This window comes from Grampus griseus (assembly GCF_964374135.1).
Source record: "Grampus griseus genome assembly, chromosome: 4".
Classification (NCBI taxonomy): domain Eukaryota; kingdom Metazoa; phylum Chordata; class Mammalia; order Artiodactyla; family Delphinidae; genus Grampus; species Grampus griseus.
In genome coordinates, this window is record NC_138997.1 from 78,002,697 (window position 1) to 78,023,150 (window position 20,454).

Here is a 20,454-nt window from a genome sequence, read left to right on the forward strand (position 1 = left end):
CAGGCAAGCAAATAAATACACAGGTACACACACATGCATTTCAGTGGACAGTGCCTTGGTTTGAAAGACTGTTGAAGTAATAATCCCTATTATTCTCTAGAAAATTAAAGAGCACGAAGGAGAAGACTGACTGCCTGTCTGTCTCTCTCTCAAATCAGAAGTGATAATAGAGGGGAAATGGAGTGCTTCCAGTGGGGTGAAATCAAAATTTATCAGTGCTCTCATTCCATAAATATGTCTTTCCCGAGCGTCTGTAATTACAGGCACTGTTTGTGGCTGGGAACCACATTAAACATTGTCTCTCCCCTCAAGGAACTGAGGGTCTTGCTAGCATAGAGTGAATTACACATGATAGCATGGAGTGAGTCTGGGAGGGCTTGGGAGGACAGCTTGGTTTCAAAGATAGTGGAATATCTCAGGAGGAAAGGGTGGTCCAGAGAGAGGGAATAAAGGAGTCAAGGTTGTGAAGAGAAAAGCGAACGAAAGTTAGCTGGACTTGGATTTTAGGTTTTATCATGTAAGCAGTAGAAGCCATTGAAAAATTTTAGAGCAAGAAGAGACTCATTTGTGTTTCAAGTTTGTTTTGTAAAGAGAAGGCTCTGTTGGTGGTAAAGACAAGATGAGAGACAGATGATGAGGGCTCTAGGGAAACAACAGGGGAAATGGTATGGGGATTTCACTTATGATTTGCTATGCCTGGTACTGTTGGTTTTGTTTTTGCTGGATAATGTAGAGAATGACTAGCTAGTACAGAAATTTAATTCTGAGTTTGGTTTCTCTACTTAGTAGCCATGTGTTTTGGGGCAAGGAAATTAAACTCTAAGTCTCATGCTTATCATCTGCAGAATGGGGACAATAGTTGTGCCTCCTGCACAGGGTTGTAGTAAGTGTTAACTGAAGTACTGTATCTGTGTGTGTAGCCCTTAGAACCATGACTGGTGTGTGGTACATGCTAAATATTGTTTTATTTTATTTTCATTTTTTATCTGTGTATTAATCTGCTTGTTTGTTCATTTCATCTATGGGAATTTGCTTTTAAGACAATCCAGGGTAATCTGCTATGGATAGTCATTGATAAATTTGCTTGCAGAGTCTTGCTGACACTTTTTACCTCCTTTTCTTAAAATTCTCTTGGGCCAAAAATTTCCAGTAGGAAATAGGAGCGTAAGGCCTGTAAATTAAAACAGCTCTTTCTCCCCGATGTAAAGTGTGAACAGAAAATTTTGCAAAGAATGCTGCTATATGGCGGCCCTTCATGTCACTGTGTGTAACAGGGAACAGGGGAAGTGTTAAATGAAGTTCCAGCGTTCGGAGGGTTGGGCATGCTTACTTTACGGTACAACACTGTTCTGTTATTTCGATAAACAGATCCTGAAATTCCAGAACGTAGTGTGAACCACATTTGAAATATGAATGTAGAAACACCTTCAAAAATCCCCAATATAAAATTTTAATTACCTCTGTCTTTGCTTCCCTCTTTGTGAAGATAACTCAAATAACTGTACCACAGTCTTAAATTGGAACGATAATTATATCTCCTTTGAATATAACAAAAATTATTATGTATTATTTTTTACTATAGGTATATTTTATTATATAAACATAGATTTGTTAAATTTATTATATAAATAACTGCGGGCTCAGATACTAGCACTCAGAACAAAACTCTAATAGGAAAGTAATTGTTCCTTACATTTCCTTGTGCAGAGCCCGTGTTCTGTGTCTTCATAATGTTAGGGCTCCGTTGAAATAAGAAGCTGTCCCTATCAGGTTATAGGAAAAGTCTACAGGATCTAGGGAGAAAAATTAAGTATCTTGAAATTTTTTCCCTTTGAAGAGCTGGGAAAGCAATAGTTCTTAACAGAGGGAAACAAATACAACCTCTCTATATAGCTGAGGTGAACAAAGCCTTTCTTGACACTAAAGGTTTTTATTGTGCCTGAAAATGAACTCTTCATTGATGGAAGGGGTTCTTTTATTCAATCCGTCAAGATTACTAGGCCACATGTCACCATCCCCAGCTGAAATACCGCATCATGAAATCGCGATTAAAGTTATAGACGCCAATTCATGAAGTGGGAAGAGATTACAGATACTACATTTCCTCCTCTTGAGAATTAAGTTTCAGTCGCATTGACAACTTCTGAAAGAATACCCATAAATTATTTAAATTACGTTCCCCAACTTTTCCCCTTGATTCATAGCTAAGCAATTTTGACTAGTTCAGCGTTGTTATGCTTTAACAAGATAATGTACTGAAAATATTTTAAGAAGATTGCGACCGTGTGGTTGGAATAATGAGCAAAGATGGCAGGGGAATGGGTGATGTGTAGTCAAGTTCCAACCGTGCTAGGAACAGGGTATGGCTTTAAGGGAGTCGCTCACTTTTTCTGACAATGTTTGTCCAGTCTTCTCTGAGGGGCTTTCGTGAGAATCAGATGAGTAGAGGTATGTGAAAGGAATTTGAAACATAAAAAGCACTAAAAATAACTAAAAGTAGTTGCTGAACAACCTTGGTAGAACAAATGGGAGTAAATGTTGAGGGCATCTTTTGTTTAATTTTACAGGGAACAAGGGAAACTCTCAGCCGTCACTGCACTACCCTTGGTGATGCTCTTCGGAAGGAGAATGACTTTGCTCTTATAATTGATGGGAAAACTCTCAAGTATGCCTTAACTTTTGGAGTACGGCAGTATTTTCTGGACTTAGCTTTGTCGTGCAAAGCTGTTATTTGCTGCAGGTAAGTTCTCCATGGTATTGTCAGATTTCAGTAATGAGCAACTGGATCCTAAGTTCTTGATTTTTAAAGTTCCTTGAAGTTATTTTATCCAGAATCATAAATGTCAGGTTATTTATTAATTCATTCACTCAGGGTTCACAAACTGGGATAGCATTTATTAGCAGAGTTTTAAAAGTGAGTCCTGACAATCATTAATGATTATTGTTCATAATTTGAATTGGCAGGTTTCTTGCCATTCTGTGTTTATTTACCTGCATTTCCATCCAGGGTTGCTTCTCTAAAGGTTCTGTTTTCTACACTTAAATCTTTGATTCTGTTGCTTGGACTTATTTGGGGGAATGCATGATAGGAGACACTAACTGAATCATTTTCCAAATAGCTGAGCATTTTTCTGAAGACTGTTTATTGACCATATAATCTTCTGCCCTCTAATTTATAATATTGCCTATATCCTAAATTAAAATCTGTTTTGAGGTATCAAGGCCTACTCCGTAGAATTGTATTTTTGTGAACTATTTAGCTCCAATCCTTCCTGAACTTCTTGTCAAAGAATCTTCCTCATGTCTTTGACTAAATTGTTTTAACAAAGTCTTCCTAAAATTTAAAGTATATTTATGACTATGCCCAGTCTCTTCCCCTCTGGTCACCATGAAATGCAAGGATTTTCCTCTTTGCCACCCACTTACTGAATCTTACCAGCTGGTCAGACTAGGCGTTGGGTAGCAGTTCTCAAACTGCTTTCTCTTCATGCGAGATGAAATACTAGCAGGGCTTCTGGAGAATTTCTCAGAATCTGTGCTTTTAACATTATCTTTAAAACTGTACTATTGGCAAACTTTATTTGTTTTACAAACTTTATTTGTAAAACTTTATTTTTCTCTTAAAATATATTTATGAATAAAAGAATCTTCTGCTTTTTAAAACTTTTTTTGGTCCAGGCTTTATTTACTTAAATATCCTGTACATGATATTGTCTCCAAACTTATAAGCCATGCCTTATAGGTATTTCCTAAATTTCAGTGGGTTGTTTTTGTGAAATATAGTTTAAACCATACTTAATAAATATCCTTGATAAGTGTCATTTCAGCCTATAAAATTATATTATACTCAGAGCATTAAGAGTTGCTTATTATTCCTAGGAATCTAATTATTTCATTTAATTTTTCTTCTCTGTGGCATGTATTAATAAATACTATTACTATAAAGCTTTTAGGCAATACAGTGTACAGATATTTAGTATTAGTAATAATCAGACTCTGCTTAACCATGAAGAAAAAATTGGAAATTATTTTGACTGTCTTCTTTAAAAAGCATGAGAAGAGGGAGGGGATATGGGGATATACGTACGCATATAGCTGATTCACTTTGTTATACAGCAGAAACTAACACAACATTGTAAAGCAATTATACTCCAACAAAGATGTTAAAAATAAATAAATAAAAATTAAAAGCATGAGGATACTCATGATTTTTTAATATCTGCTTTTCCAGTGATGTTTCTTGGCTCCTTTGTAAATCTCTTGACCATGTTCAACTCTGATGCTCTGCCATCAGGATAATTTTGAGCCAGACTTGGTTGTTTAATCACTTTCATTAACGGAGGCACAAGGATCAACAAAAGATTGCTCAAAAGCACATTAAGTGATATGGCTGTTGGCTCCTATTCAGAAACAGAACGGACCACAGAGCTGTTTAGATAAAATGACGGGTTTCCTTGAGCCTGCATCCGTTCTGTGCCGACTGTGTGCTGGGGAGAGATGCTGCACATACAAGGATGAACAGGACGTCCTGCCTGCTCTTCTTCGTATTTGTGTCTGCCTTGTGTTTTAAGCAGACTCACAGTTGGTTTGAAAGACGTGGGAGGCCGATTTCATCGCCGCTGAGCCTCATTCCTAGAGCATTGCTTAACACGGTACCTCCCACCATTCTTCAAAAAGTCGAACCACAAAATTAAACAATAGCAGAGGGAGAGAAAAACTAGAAAGCAGAGTCCAGGGAGAAAAAAATACGTTCTGTGCTTGTGAAATTCCCTCCTGAGATCCTCGTTCTGGATGCTCACAAGTCACATGGACCTGAGCACCCCTCCAGGTCCCAGGCCCCTGGGAGGGACACACACTGCCGTGCACGTGCAGCTCTGCTCTGACACTGAGCTTATAAAGATGTGGGTGGCCCCTTCCTCCCTCCATCCTGTTTTATGCATGTTTGAGGACCATGAAGGTCCCTCTGCAGACATTGAGTTTTATTTAGAGTTTTAGGGGTTTTTTTAAAAAGTAAAAAACTTTCCTCTGCTTTTTTCCTCTAATTACCCTCATATTCTCTCTTTTCCCCAAAGACTGTGGTTCAGCTTCCGGTCTGGCTTTGAGAATTCGTCTAAGCCCATAATTACATCAGTGCCACTGCCCGATTTATATCTGTGCACCTTCTTGGCCCGGTGCCGCTTGACATTTAAATTATTGGCACAGACCATCTTCTTGTCATTTAGCTTACTGACCTTGAAGCATAATTTCCATGATGAGTCCTCACTGTGAGGAATAGGTGGGCAGTTCTGCATATCCTTCTTTGCAGTTAAATGCACGCATTCTTACTCCTGGTTTCTCAGATGATTGTAATCTCCTAGCCTCAGGAAATTCTCTATTTTACTCCATTATAAGAAACCCTCTGGATAAATACTGAATATTATTTCAAAATACAGTAGGGCACTGTTTCTCAAATTAGTTTATGTTCATGCTGGTTTTCTAGGTTTTTCCCTCAAAACGACTTTACAGTTTATTTCTTGTCAGTCCACACATGAAGATAATTCAGCATCTTGCTCTTCCTTTGCTAGAGTGGAAGTAGGGGGAAAGCCTCCCTTAATGGATAATGAGGCTCTGGACATTAGCTCCATCTTCAGGATTACATCAGCCACTTGTCTTCCCTGACATTATCAGCATGAAGGGCAGGAGGCAGTTTTTAGTGTTTGCCTAATTGACAGAGTTATAAAGATGAGCGTTTTCCCTGAAGAGTCTACAGTTGAATTGAAAGAAACAGTTGTTCTCTGTCAGTTGTCATGACATCTCTTACTCACCATCAGTTTCTAAAGGGAATACTCAGAGACAGCAATAATCCCCTAGCCCCCAAATTATTCAGGGCTTTGGAGTGCTGGTTTTGGTTTACAGAGTGAAGGTTGCATGTTATACATCAAATAATTTTTTCAATTATGTAAAATCCAAGAAGTAAAATAAAATCTGTTTTTATCAGTCTACCAAGTACTGTATTTTCATAGGTACTGTGCAGGTTTTGTTTTCACCACTGTGTGAATTTACCTGTATAACCTGAGTAGTTTAATAGTAAACATGCATGTTATGTTAAAGGACTTTCTGGCAAGTTTTCCTAGTCCCTTCTTCAGGTACACTGATTTTTACCATTTGGTGTGATCACAGATACTTTTGAAGAACAAATGAAAGCTATGGACGAATTTTACACAGACATGTTAAATTGAATGTACCGCTTCAGGGATTTCACAGACTCCCTGGAACTCCTTGGACAGGTAGAGGGGGAAAAGGCTTGCTCCAGGACTCATGGAGATTTGATCACACAGCTAAGATCAAGAGCTATTCTACAAACTAACTGTACCAGATAAATACTTTCTCATCTCAGCTGCCAATATTTTATGCCCTAAGGTCTTACAGGTTGTATAATTGATAGAAGGGCACCTTAGCCGGGGATTTATGGAATGCTTGTTCTAGCTTTGCTGCCCTGGCACTTTGGATACCTAATGGAATCACTCTGGCCTTGGTTTTGTGACCTGTAAAATGAAGAGCTTAGCATGTAGCAGTGATTCAAATATTCCAGGGAGAATGGATGTCTACAGCAGTTAAGATTGGAGCTTCTCTGGCATAGAAAGGTGGGAAACCCATGCACACAGGCACCCTTCCTGGGTTAGCTTCTTCCAGCTTGAGAGCTACTAGGCCAGGGGACCTCTCCTAGCCCTTTCAGTTTTTGGATGAACCCTACTTCTTTTGGCCACTCTGTGGGAAGAGTCTGTCTACTGCTTGGATCTGCTTAATTCAGGGAAGCATCTGTTCTACCTCTTTTAATATTCCCTCCAGAAGAGAGTGGGAACGTTGCAGTGGAGTATCGCTGTGTGTTAAATAGCATGTGGTTTCAGAGATCCTCGTCAGTTCACATAAGCCAGCCTTTCAAAGAATCTTACATTTTTTCTGTAGTTGTCAGTTCAGCTTAAACATATTTTGAAACTTATGTTCTGTGACAGTTGGTTGAAAATTGGCCTAGAGCCTCCAAGCTTTTAGACTGTCTAGTCATCACCGTTCTTCCACATAATTTATGTACTCATGTCTTCTGAAAAGCAGAAGTGAAACTGAAGTAAGCATTTTTCCCTACTTGCAACATCTCTAATCAAAGTTTAACCCCCTTTTAGGCCCTTTTCCCCATAGTGCATAAGAAAACACTTGACTTCAGTGAGTGTCCTCACTCGGGAGTGGCATTCCAGGCAAAACCTTTCACCTGAGTCCGATCGAGGGGCCCTCCAAGAAGGCGTCTAAAGGGACACCTTGAATACTTTCTGTCATAGCCTGAGAATGTTAAGTAAAGGGTCAAGACAGATCCGCTTCTTGAATCTTTTGGGATTGTCTTAAACTTTAAGGATTTGTCTAAATAAATGTTCTACTTAAAGGATAGTCATAAAGCACAAATGAAGCTAATAAATGCTCAACAGACATTCCTTTAAAGAAAGAAGTTTGTGAACACGTTGGATGCCAAGCAGATGTTTGGCTTTGAGAAGACTTACAAACGCTTAATGAATGTCAACCGTATATTTGCTTCCAAGAAAATATGAATAAATGTTGGCAATGTTGAGAGAATATTTCTTTCATACATGTATGGCTAAAAGAGGACACACTGAATAAATCTTATAACTTCATAAAATGCCCATATTTTGTGTTAACATAATAATAAGTTGCTCAGCCCTGTTCATCTCATTTGCTTTTCTACCTCCACTGAGTAATGTTAAAGGAAATAAGTGGCCATATTATAGGCTGGTAGCCAATTATGATGATGTACATCATCAGGGAAGTCCGTATTGGACAGTAAAATATCTAAAAACTTACAAGAAATCTAAATGCTATAGAATCCCACTGTAATTCGTTATATAGTTTTAGATGTGACTCAATTTACATAAACCACCATCACTAACACACAAACACACACTAATTAGAACCACAGATTGTATAATTCTGATAAAACAGAGTTAGACTGTACTGGAAAGTACATCAAGCATAAGTGTAAAGCTCAGTGAATTTTTACAAAGTGAACACACTCCCGTATCAATCACCCAAACATGACCGGCACCCCAGATGCCCCCTCATGCTTCCTGTATTTTATTATCTTCCCAAGGATAACTGCTAACTTGATTTCCATCACCATCTTTCTTAAGTTATATCTTGTTCATTTCAGTCTTTTTCTGTTTTGTATCTTGCTCATTTGGAGTAAACGTGTCTTCCGCAGCTACATTCAAATTCTTTATGATTCTTTTCTGTTCAGCAGTTTTAAGTACAGAGCTCTGCAGCCTCACACTAAAGGCCTCCCTAAAGCTTTACATCAATCAGTAAATCGGTACTACTCTAATATGTTCTTCAGTCAAATACAGATCCACCTAAGAGATAACTTACACTTCTCCTTCAGTTCTACAGTGATAGAATGAAAGGACTTAATTTTCCAATTTGCTAAAGACATGGTATATAGAATCCACGGCATTATCTGATCTGTCAAACTAGTGACCGCACCATGTGGGAAAGGGAAGCAGAGTTAGTTTGGTATAACTGGTTCTCCTTGAACCCTTCATAGTTTCTAGTGATTATCTTCTTGTTAATAAACCTATCTGAGCGATCCCCACTTAGGGAAAATTAAAGGCTTAGTGTCTTGATCCAGACTAGAGTTCCAGGAGTTGAGATCATGTAGAATAGTAAGTCATGGCTGTCTAGAAGCTGTGCGACATGGAGTGGAGAAAAGAGAGACAAAATCCTAGCAGAAATGATCCTTGGAAAACAAAAGGCATATTGCCAAGAGAGCAGTGAGAGAAACAACAAATGCATGTAATATGATGGGCTTTATTTTTTTAATGTAATTTTTTTAACATCTTTATTAGAGTATAATTGCTTTACAATGGTGTGTCAGTTTCTGCTTTATAACAAGGTGAATCAGTTATACATATACATATCTCTTCCCTCTTGCATCTCTCTCCCTCCCACCCTCCCTATCCCACCCCTCTGGTGGTCACAAAGCACTGAACTGATCTCCCTGTGCTATGCGGCTGCTTCCCACTAGCTATCTATTTTACGTTTGGTAGTGTATATATGTCCATGCCACTCTCGCACTTTGTCCCAGCTTACCCTTCCTTCTCCCTGTATCCTCAAGTCCATTCTCTAGTAGGTCTGCATCTTTATTCCTGTCTTGCCCCTAGGTTCTTCTGACCATTTTCTCTTTTTTTTTTTTTTTTTTTACATTCCATATATATGTGGTAGCATATGGTATTTGTTTTTCTCTTTCTGACTTACTTCACTGTATGACAGTCTCTAGGTCCATCCACCTCACTACAAATAACTCAGTTTCATTCCTTTTTATGACTGAGTAATATTCCATTGTATATATGTGCCACATCATCTTTATCCATTCATCTGTAGATAGACACTTAGTTTGCTTCCATGTCCTGGCTATTGTAAACAGAGCTGCAATGAACATTTTGGTACATGACTCTTTTTGAATTATTGGTAGTGTATATATGTCCAGGTTTTCTCAGGGTATATGCCCAGTAGTGGGATTGCTGTGTCCTATGGTAATTCTATTTTTAGTTTTTTAAGGAACCTCCATACTGTTCTCCATAATGGCTGTATCAATTTACATTCCCACCAACAGTGCAAGAGAGTTCCCTTTTCTCCACACCCTCTTCAGCATTTATTGTTTCTAGATTTTTTGATGATGGCCATTCTGACTGGTGTGAGATGGTATCTCATTGTAGTTTTGATTTGCATTACTCTAATGATTAATGATGTTGAGCATTCTTTCATGTGTTTGTTGGGAATCTGTATATCTTCTTATGAGAAATGTCTATTTAGGTCTTCTGCACATTTTTGGATTGGGTTGTTTGTTTTTTTGATATTGAGCTGCATGAGTTGCTTGTATGTTTTGGAGATTAATCCTTTGTCAGTTGCTTCATTTGCAAATATTTTCTCCCATTCTGAGGGTTATCTTTTCATCTTGTTTATGGTCTCCTTTGCTGTGCAAAAGCTTTTAAGTTTCATTAGGTCCCACTTGTTTATTTTTGTTTTTATTTCCATTTGTCTAGGACGTGGTCAAAAAGGATCTTGCTGTGATTTATGTCATAGAGTGTTCTGCCTATGTTTTCCTCTAAGAGTTTGATGGTGTCTGGCCTTACATTTAGGTCTTTAATCCATTTTGAGTTTATTTTTGTGTATGGTGTTAGGGAGTGTTCTAATTTCATTCTTTTACATATAGCTGTCCAGTGTTCCCAGAACCACTTATTGAAGAGGATGTCTTTTCTCCACTGTATATTCTTGCCTCCTTTATCAAAGATAAGGTGACCATATGTGTGTGGGTTTATCTCTGGGCTTTCTGTCCTGTTCCATTGATCTACATTTCTGTTTTTGTGCCAGTACCATACTGTCTTGATTACTGTAGCTTTGTAGTACAGTCTGAAGTCAGGGAACCTGATTCCTCCAGCTCCGTTTTTCTTTCTCAATATTGCTTTGGCTATTCGGGGTCTTTTGTGTTTCCATACAAATTGTGAAATTTTTTGTTCTAGTTCTGTGAAAAATGCCAGTGGTCATTTGATAGGGATTGCATTGAATCTGTAGATTGCCTTGGGTAGTAGAGTCATTTTCACAATGTTGATTCTTCCAATCCAAGAACATGGTATATCTCTCCATCTATTTGTATCATCTTTAATTTCTTTCATCAGTGTCTTATAATTTTCTGCATACAGGTCTTTTGTCTCCTTAGGTAGGTTTATTCCTAGATATTTTATTCTTTCTGTTGCAATGGTAAATGGGAGTGTTTTCTTAATTTCACTTTCAGATTTTTCATCATTAGTGTATAGGAATGCAAGAGATTTCTGTGCATTAATTTTGCATCCTACTACTTTACCAAATTCATTGATTAGCTCTAGTAGTTTTCTGGTAGCAATCTTTAGGATTCTCTATGTATAGTATCATGTCATCTGCAAACAGTGACAGCTTTACTTCTTCTTTTCCGATTTGGATTCCTTTTATTTCTTTTTCTTGTCTGATTGCTGTGGCTAAAACTTCCAAAACTATGTTGAATACTAGTGGTGAGAGTGGGCAACCTTGTCTTGTTCCTGATCTTAGTGGAAATGGTTTCAGTTTTTCACCATTGAGGATGATGTTGGCTGTGGGTTTGTCATATATGGCCTTTATTATGTTGAGGTAAGTTCCCTCTATGCCTACTTTCTGCAGGGTTTTTATCATAAATGGGTGTTGAATTTTGTCGAAAGCTTTCTCTGCATCTATTGAGATGATCCTATGGTTTTTCTCCTTCAATTTGTTAATATGGTTTATCACATTGACTGATTTTCGTATACTGAAGAATCCTTGCATTCCTGGGATAAACCCCACTTGATCATAGTGTATGATCCTTTTAATGTGCTGTTGGATTCTGTTTGCCAGTATTTTGTTGAGGATTTTTGCATCTCTGTTCATCAGTGATATTGGCCTGTAGTTTTCTCTCTTTGTGACATCTTTATTTCGGTGTCAGAGTGATGGTGGCCTCGCAGAATGAGTTTGGGAGTGTTCCTCCCTCTGCTATATTTTGGAAGAGTTTGAGGATAGGTGTTAGCTCTTCTCTAAACGTTTGATAGAATTCGCCTGTGAAGCCATCTGGTCCTGGGCTTTTGTTGGAAGATTTTTAATCACAGTTTCAATTTCAGTGCTTGTGATTAATCTGTTCATATTTTCTATTTCTTTCTGGTTCAGTCTCGGAAGGTTATGCATTTCTAAGAATTTGTCCCTTTTTTCCTGGTTGCCCATTTTATTGGCATATAGTTGCTTGTAGTAATCTGTCATGATCCTTTGTATGTCTGCAGTGTCAGTTGTTACTTCTCCTTTTTCATTTCTAATTCTATTGATTTGAGTCTTCTCCCTTTTTTTTCTTGAGGAGTCTGGCTAATGGTTTATCAATTTTATCTTCTCAAAGAACCAGCTTTTAGTTTTATTGATCTTTGCTATCGTTTCCTTCGTTTAATTTCTGACCTGTTCTCTATGATTTCTTTCCTTCTGCTAACTTTGGGGTTTTTTGTTCTTCTTTCTCTCATTGCTTTAGGTGTTAGGTTAGGTTGTTTATTTGAGATGTTTCTTGTATAGCTTGTATAGCTATGAAGGTAGGCTTGTATAGCTATGAATTTCCCTTTTAGAACTGCTTTTGCTGCATACCATAGGTTTTGGGTCGTCGTGTTTTCATTGTCATTTGTTTATAGGTATTTTTTGATTTCTTCAGTGATCTCTTTACTATTAAGTAGTGTATTGTTTAGCCTCCATGTGTTTGTATTTCTTACAAATTTCTCCTATAATTGATATCTAGTCTTATAGCGTTTTGGTCAGAAAAGATACTTGATACGATTTCAACTTTCTTAAATTTACCAAGGCTTGATTTGTGACCCAAGATATGATCTATCCTGGAGAATGTTCCATGAGCACTTGAGAAAAATGTGTATTCTGTTGTTTTTGGATGGAATGTCCTATAAATATCAATTAAGTCCATCTTGTTTAATGTAACATTTAAAGCTTGTGTTTCCTTATTTATTTTTATTTTTGATGATCTGTCTATTGGTGAAAGTGTGGTGTTAAAGTCCCCTACTATGATTGTGTTACTGTCGATTTCCCCTTTTATGGCTATTAGTATTTGCCTTATTTATTGAGGTGCTCCTATGTCGTTTGCATAAATATTTGCAATTGTTATATCTTCTTCTTGGATTGATCCCTTGATCATTATGTAGTATCCTTCTTGGTCTCTTGTAATAGTCTTTGTTTTAAAGTCTATTTCGTCTGTTATGAGAATTGCTACTCCAGCTTTCTTTTGATTTCCATTTGCATGGAATATCTTTTTCCATCCCCTCACTTTCAGTCTGTATGTGTCCCTAAGTCTGAAATGGGTCTTTTGTAGACAGCATATATATGGGTCTTGTTTTTGTATCCATTCAGCCAGTCTATCTCTTTTGGTTGGAGCATTTAATCCATTTACTTTTAAGGTAATTATCAAATTGTGTGTTCCTATTGCCATTTTCTTAATTGTTTTGGGTTTATTATTGTAGGTCTTTTCGTTCTCTTGTGTTTCCTGCCTAGAGAAGTTCCTTTAGCATTTGTTGTAGAGCTGGCTTGGTGGTGCTGAATTCTCTTACTTTTGCTTGTCTGTAAAGCTTTTAATTTCTCTGTCAAATCTGAATGAGATCCTTGCTGGGTAGAGTAATCTTGGTTGTAGGTTTTTGTCTTTCATCACTTTAAATATGTCCTGCCACTCCCTTCTGGCTTGCAGAGTTTCTGCTGAAAGATCAGCTGTTAACCTTATGGGGATTCCCTTATGTGTTACTTGTTTTTCCCTTGCTGCTTTTAATATTTGTTCTTTGTACTTCATTTTTGATAGTTTGATTAATGTGTGTCTTGGCGTGTTTCTCCTTGGATTTTTCCTGTATGGGACTCTCTGTGCTTCCTGGACTTGATTAACTATTTCCTTTCCCATATTAGGGAAGTTTTCAACTATGATCTCTTCAAATTTTTTCCCAGTTCCTTTCTTTTTCTCTCCTTCTGGGATTCCTATAATTCGAATATTGGTGCATTTAATGTTGTCACAGAGGTCTCTGAGACTGTCCTCAATTCTTTTCATTCTTTTTTCTTTATTCTGCTCTGCAGTACTTATTTCCACTATTTTATCTTCCAGGTCACTTATCTGTTCTTCTGCCTCCGTCATTCTGCTATTGATCCCTTCTAGAGAATTTTTAATTTCATTTATTGTGTTGTTCATCTCCGTTTGTTTGCTCTTTAGTTCTTCTAGGTCCTTGTTAAACGTTTCTTGTATTTTCTCCATTCTGTTTCCAAGATTTTGGATCATCTTTACTATCGTTATTCTGAATTCTTTTTCAGGTAGACTGCCTATTTCCTCTTCATTTGTTAGGTCTGGTGGGTTTTTAACTTGCTCCTTCATCTGTTGTGTGTTTCTCTGTCTTCTCATTTTGCTTAACTTGCTGTTTGGGGTCCCGTTTTCGCAGGCTGCAGGTTCATAGTTTCCGTTGTTTTTGGTGTCTGTCCCCAGTGGCTAAGGTTGGTTCAGTGGGTTGTATAGGCTTCCTGGTTGAGGGGACTAGTGGCTGTGTTCTGGTGTATGAGGCTGGATCTTGTCTTTCTGGTGGGCAGGTCCATGTCTGGTGGTTTGTTTTGAGGTGTCTGTGGCCTTATTATGATTTTAGGCAGCCTCTGTGCTAATGGATGGGGTTGTGTTCCTGTCTTGCTAGTTGTTTGGCATAGGGTGTCCAGCACTGTAGCTTGCTGGTCGTTGAGTGGAGCTGGGTGTTGGTGTTGAGATGGAGATCTTTGGGAGATTTTCACCGTTTGATGTTACGTGGAGCTGGGAGGTCTCTTGTGGACCAGTGTCCTGAAGTTGGCTCTCCCACATCAGTGGCACAGCCGTGACACCTGTCTGGAGCACCAGGAGCCTGTCCTCCATATGGCTTAGAATAAAAGGGAGAAAAAAAAGACAGACAGAAAGAAAGAAAGAAAGAAAGAAAGAAAGAAAGAAAGAAAGAAAGAAAGAAAGGACATAAAATAAAGTAAAATAAAAATCAATTTATTAAAATAAAAAATAAGTATTAAAAAAAATTTTATGTAATAAAAAAAATAAAAATGTACAGACAGAACCCTAGGACAAATGGTGAAAGCAAAGCTATACAGAGAAAATCACGCACAGAAGCATACACATACATACTCACAAAAAGAGAAAAAGGGAAAAAATATATATATATAATTGCTCCCAAAGTCCATCTCCTCAATTTGGGATGATTCTTTGTCTCTTCAGGTATTCCACAGATGCAGGGTACATCAAGTTGATTGAGGAGATTTAATCCACTGCTTCTGAGGCTGCTGGGAGAGATTTCCCTTTCTCTTCTTTGTTCTCACAGCTCCCGGGGCTCAGCTTTGGATTTGGCCCCGCCTCTGCGTGTAGGTTGCCAGAGGGTGTCTGTTCTTCGCTCAGACAGGATGGGGTTAAAGGAGCAGCTGATTTGGGGGCTCTGGCTCACTCAGGCCAGGGGGAGGGAAGGGTCCGGATGCGGGGCGAGCCTGCGGCGGCACAGGCCGGCGTGACATTGCACCAGCCTGAGAGGCGCGCCATGCGTTCTCCCGGGGAGGTTGTCCCTGGATACTGGGACCCTGGCAGTGGTGGGCTGCACAGGCTCCCTGGAAGGAAGGGAGGTGTGGAGAGTGACCTGTGCTCGCACACAGGCTTCTTGGTGGCGGCAGCAGCAGCCTTAGCGTCTCATACCCGTCTCTGGGGTCCGCGCTGATAGCCGCGGCTTGCGCCCGTTTCTGGAGCTCCTTTAAGCAGCGCTCTTCATCCCCTCTCCTCGCGCACCAGGAAACAGAGGCAAGAAAAAGTCCCTTGTCTCTTCGGCAGCACCAGATTTTTTCCCGGACTCCCTCCCGGCTAGCTGTGGCGCACTAACCCCTTCAGGCTATGTTCACGCCGCCAACCCCAGTCCTCTCCCTGGGATCCGACCAAAGCCCGAGCCTCAGCTCCCAGCCGAGCAGACAAGCCTCTCGGGCTGGTGAGTGCCGGTCGGCACCGATCCTCTGTGCGGGAATCTCTCCGCTTTGCCCTCCGCACCCCTGTTGCTGCGCTCTCCGCCGCGGCTCCGAAGCTTCCCCCCTCCGCAACCCACAGTCTCCGCCCGCGAAGGGGCTTCCTAGTGTGGGGAAACCTTGCCTCCTTCACAGCTCCCTCCCACTGGTGCAGGTCCCATCCCTATTCTTTTGTCTCTGTTTGTTCTTTTTTCTTTTGCCCTACCAGGTACGTGGGGATTTTCTTGCCTTTTGGGAGGGCTGAGGTCTTCCGCCAGCGTTCAGTAGGTGTTCTGTAGGAGTTGTTCCACATGTAGATGTATTTCTGATGTATTTGTGGGGAGGAAGACAATCTCCGCGCCTTACTCTTCCACCATCTTGAAGCTCCTCCTGATGGGCTTTATATTGAGGCACGAAAGAAGAGATGATTCCACGTAGCATTTTCCAAGAGGGAACATTAAAATGGAGCAAGGGTGGGCAAACTTTTTCTGTAAAGAGCCAGATAGTAAGTATTTCAGGCTTTGCAAGCCATACAGTCTCTGTCACAACTACTTAACTCTGACAGTGTGGTTTGAAAGCAGCTCTAGACGATATGTAAGTGAATGGGTGTGGCTATGATCACATAAGACTTTATGTAAAAATAGGATGCTGCCTGGATTTGACCCTCAGGCCATAGTTAGCCAACCCATTATGGAATGTCGATTGCTCATGAATGAACAGTAAAGGGAGTTGATTTTGACACATCTTTTCTGTAATATTGATGGAGTTCACCCCAGACTCCCTAGTCTGTAACATTTATAGGCTCGCTCTTTTATTTTCTTGAAAACTGAGACATTTTCCCATCTCTCCTCACCTGGCATGTTTCCCTTCCTCCATGATTCCTCATGATTCCTCAAAAATGACTGATATTCTTTCTGTGGTGACAGCTGCACAGTCTGGCATCTCCATTCAATCTTTCTGTGCCCTTGGATTCAAGAAAATTCCTTAAAATGTGGATATTTCCTGAAGTCAATTTGTTTTAAAATGAAGTGTCAATAGCAAGAGATATATGAGGAACCCAGGACCACAAACATGGATCCTGCTCTGTCACCCCAGTGCCTTCCCTCTAGGGGGAGGTGCCAGCAAGGTGCTAGAAGACAAGGGCAGCCAAGGAATCAAGGTGGAAGATATGCCAGCTCACCTTCTCCCTAAGCTGGAAGCATCGTGGAATCTTGAACTAAAGGAAATTCTTCTTGGATTTTTATATATTATTTTAGTGTTTGCCCTTCATCACCAGTCACTTTTCACTCCTCTTTAGACAAACAGTCTCAAGTATTTAATATGTTCCCATCCATCTGCAATACTTTATTTGTATATCTGTGTAGCTATGAAAAATATATAATATTGTTATATGTGATTCGATTTGAGGAATAAACACGTATTTATAATGACATTCCGTCATAAATTTTTTGCCTTTTTTATTTTTCTACATGTTTCTGAGACCTTTTCATGTTACCATATGTAGGACAAGTTCATTTCTTCTCACCACCACTTACTATTTTCCTGATGAATATACACCATTTTATTTATCTCTTATAGTGATAGCCACATGGGTTGACCCTAAATCTTTACTACCACAGAAAGTGCTGAAATGAATATCCAATGTATGCACCCACACAAGTGTTCTTCTAGGATATATACTTAGGAATGGGAATGCTTGGCTGTGGGAAATATATATATGTATTTCAGTTCAACCAGAATTGTCTCATTGCTCCAAAACAGCTGCACTAGTGTGTACTCCCATATCCATGTAGGAAGGTCGCTGTTTCCCCAAACACCTTATTCCTTATTTTATAACTTTGCCAGTTTGATGTTTGAAAAGTAGCACCTTGTTTTGATTTTTGTTTCTGTGATTACTAGGGAGATTGAGTAGTTCTTTATTTAACAATTTACCTCTCTGGATTTCTGCTTTTGAAGTCTTTTCTTTCTTTGTTTCTTTCTTTGTTTCTTTCTTCCTTCCTTCCTCCCTCCCTCCCTTCCTCCCTCCCTCCCTCCCTCCCTCCCTTCCTCCCTCCCTCCCTCCCTCCCTCCCCCCTCCCTCCCCTCCCTCCCTCCCTCCCCCCTCCCCCTCCCTCCCTCCCCCCTCCCCCTCCCTCCCTCCCTCCCTCCCCCTCCCTCCCCCCTCCCTCCCTCCCTCCCTTCCTTCCTTCCAGTGTTTTTCAAGAACCCGTCATGTGCCAGGCACCTTTATATGTGCTATAAATAGAGCAGTGAACAATAGAAAAAAATACTCCCTGCCTTCACATTGTAGCTATTATTCAATAAAATAAATACACATATGCATATTCAAAAGGCAATAAGTGCTGGTGTCTGTGGATAGTAACAATTTATTATATATCAGACAGACATATAAAGTCAGTGGTAACACTTGCTATGAAGAAAAGTAGCACATTGAAAAAGGATAGGGATACAGAGCTTTCTCTTGTGTTTCCTGTATTTCTTTCTGCCTGTGTACTAGAATTCTTTGTGTGTTTTGTATATCAGTTCTTTGTTGAGTATAGACATGGTAGATATCTTCTCATCTGATTCCCTTCTTAATTCTGCCTGTGGTATTCTTCCTTGAACAGAAGTCATTGACCTTGAGATAGTCAAATTCCGTTAATTTTTCCCTTTATGGTTTGTGCTTTGGAGATAGTAAGAACTTCTCACTCACAAAGGTATTCTCCAACATTTCCTTCTGTTAACTTTACGGCTTTTTGTTTTTTGGATAGGTCTTTAAGCTTATTTTTTTATATCTGTGTTGTGAATGAGAAGGGATCCAGTGTTATTCGTTTTTACATAGTGAGCAAATTCTCCCAACACTGCTTACTAAACAGTCCACCCTTTTCTTCTGTTTGTAATGCCAGATGATCCAGAACTCAAGCTCCGGAGCCAGACTTTCCAGAGTCTAAGTCCAGGCTCCACCTCTTATTAGCTGAGTAGCACATTGCTTAACTTCTCCAGCTTCAGTTTTCTTCATCTTTGAAATAGAGATAAAAATAATTGTCCTCCTGGAATTGTGAGGAATAAATGGATTAATATACATACTCAGTGCATTATTTAAATTATGCTTCTCTTAGAAATGCTATCAAATTTTCTTTTATATAGCTAATTGAACATTTCTGATGAGAGGAATACTATAAAGATTTCTCTTTGACCACTGTGGCCTTTTCTGTGACCTAAATTCTATTTTGTCTGGTATTAAAATTGCTAACCTGGCTTTCCTTTGTTTCGTATGGGCCTTGTCTTTTTTTTCCCCACTAAACCCTTTCGTTCAATCCTTCTGTATAACGTAGCCTCTAAGAATGCTGTCCTGTCTCTAAATCCACACTGCTTAGTGTTGAATTCTGTCTTCACCACTTACTTGCTGTTTTACTTTAAGTTATGTAATTTTTCTGTGCCTCAGTGTCCTCATTTATAAAATGGCAATACTAGTAATCTATCTCATATAGGGCTCTTCTGAGAATTGAACGAATTAAAACAAGTAAAGTGCTCAGAACATAGTGAACAAATAAGTGTTATATTAGCTGTTATTATGAAGTGTGTCTCTTTTAATTTTTTTTTTTTTTTTTTTTTTGCTGTACACGGGCCTCTCACTGTTGTGGCCTGTCCCGTTGCGGAGCACAGGCTCCGGACACGCAGGCTCAGTGGCCATGGCTCACGGGCCCAGCTGCTCCACGGCATGTGGGATCCTCCTGGACTGGGGCACAAGCCAGTGTCCCCTGCATCGGCAGGCGGACTCTCAACCACTGCGCCACCAGGGAAGCCCGTGTGTCTCTTTTAGACACCATATTGCTGGATCTTTTTGTTTTAGTAATGTGAGAATCTGTGTCTTTTAATCAATGAATTTAACCCATTTATATTTATTATTATTGCCATGTTTGGCCTCATGTCTTCAATCTTATTTTGTGTTTTCCATTTATTATGCTTTTTGTTTCTTTTTTCTCCCCCTCCTTCCATTGTCTGAATCAGATTTTCTTCATCTGATTTGAAAGCTTTACAATCTATAACTATGCTGTGTCTGATTATTTCTAATTTTTGATAACCATATTTGTGCTTATTGTCTATATGTATTAGTATGTCTTCCCTTCCCTCCCCCTCCCCCATAAAGAGACAGGTACTGAATGTATTAAAGTAATTTTGTGCATGCATTCAGGAGCAGTCAGGTTACTTTCTTTGTAAGTGATCTACTTTTTCTCTCTAGAAGCTTTCAGAAATGTTTCTTAATCTTAGTTTAACCATAATATTTCTAGTGGTAGATACCTCTTTCTTACATTTCTTTTTGGTGCTGTATTAATACAGCCCTTTCAATCTAAGGATATATTTCTTTAATTCTAGAAAATTATTAACTATTCTTTTTCATTTTATTCTTTTTTATTCTCTTCTTGGACTCCCATTATATATATGTGTAGTCAACTTTATTCCTTCATTTCATTTTTCTCATAATCTGTCCTTTAATCTCCTGATTTCTTTTGGGAAAATTTTTTGTTTGCACTATCAGGTTCTATCATTTTTACTACTCAGTTTACTATTGGCTTCTTTATTTTAGTAGTTATTTTTTTATAAAACTTATTTTTGATTGGTTCTTCATTATAACTGCTTGTTCCGGTTTCATGTTTCCAGTATCTTTCCATATCTTTCCAGGGTTTTTTTTCCCATACTTGTTTTAAATTCTTGTTATATCTGGTTTTACAAGTTCTTCTTTCTTATAAGTTACTGTATTTCTTTTGTGCTCATGATCTTCTGTCTTATAAATATTCCCTGTGAGACTATTTTTCCCCATTTGCTCTAGTGGGCAGTAATGTTCCTTTTAGGGGAAAGGTGAAAGCTGGGTCCTAACTTGAG

At 39.0% G+C, this 20,454-nt stretch overlaps 1 protein-coding gene across 2 annotated transcripts in view; it reads left to right on the top strand.

The window, feature by feature from the left end:
- The window catches only part of ATP8A1 (ATPase phospholipid transporting 8A1), a 237,897-nt gene that overhangs the window by 154,942 nt on the left and 62,501 nt on the right, over positions 1–20,454 (top strand). For both annotated transcript variants that reach the window (XM_082653094.1, XM_082653095.1), the window contains one exon: positions 2,568–2,740. In XM_082653094.1, the coding sequence (XP_082509220.1) occupies positions 2,568–2,740 (173 nt within the window). The remainder of the gene's footprint in view (positions 1–2,567; positions 2,741–20,454) is intronic.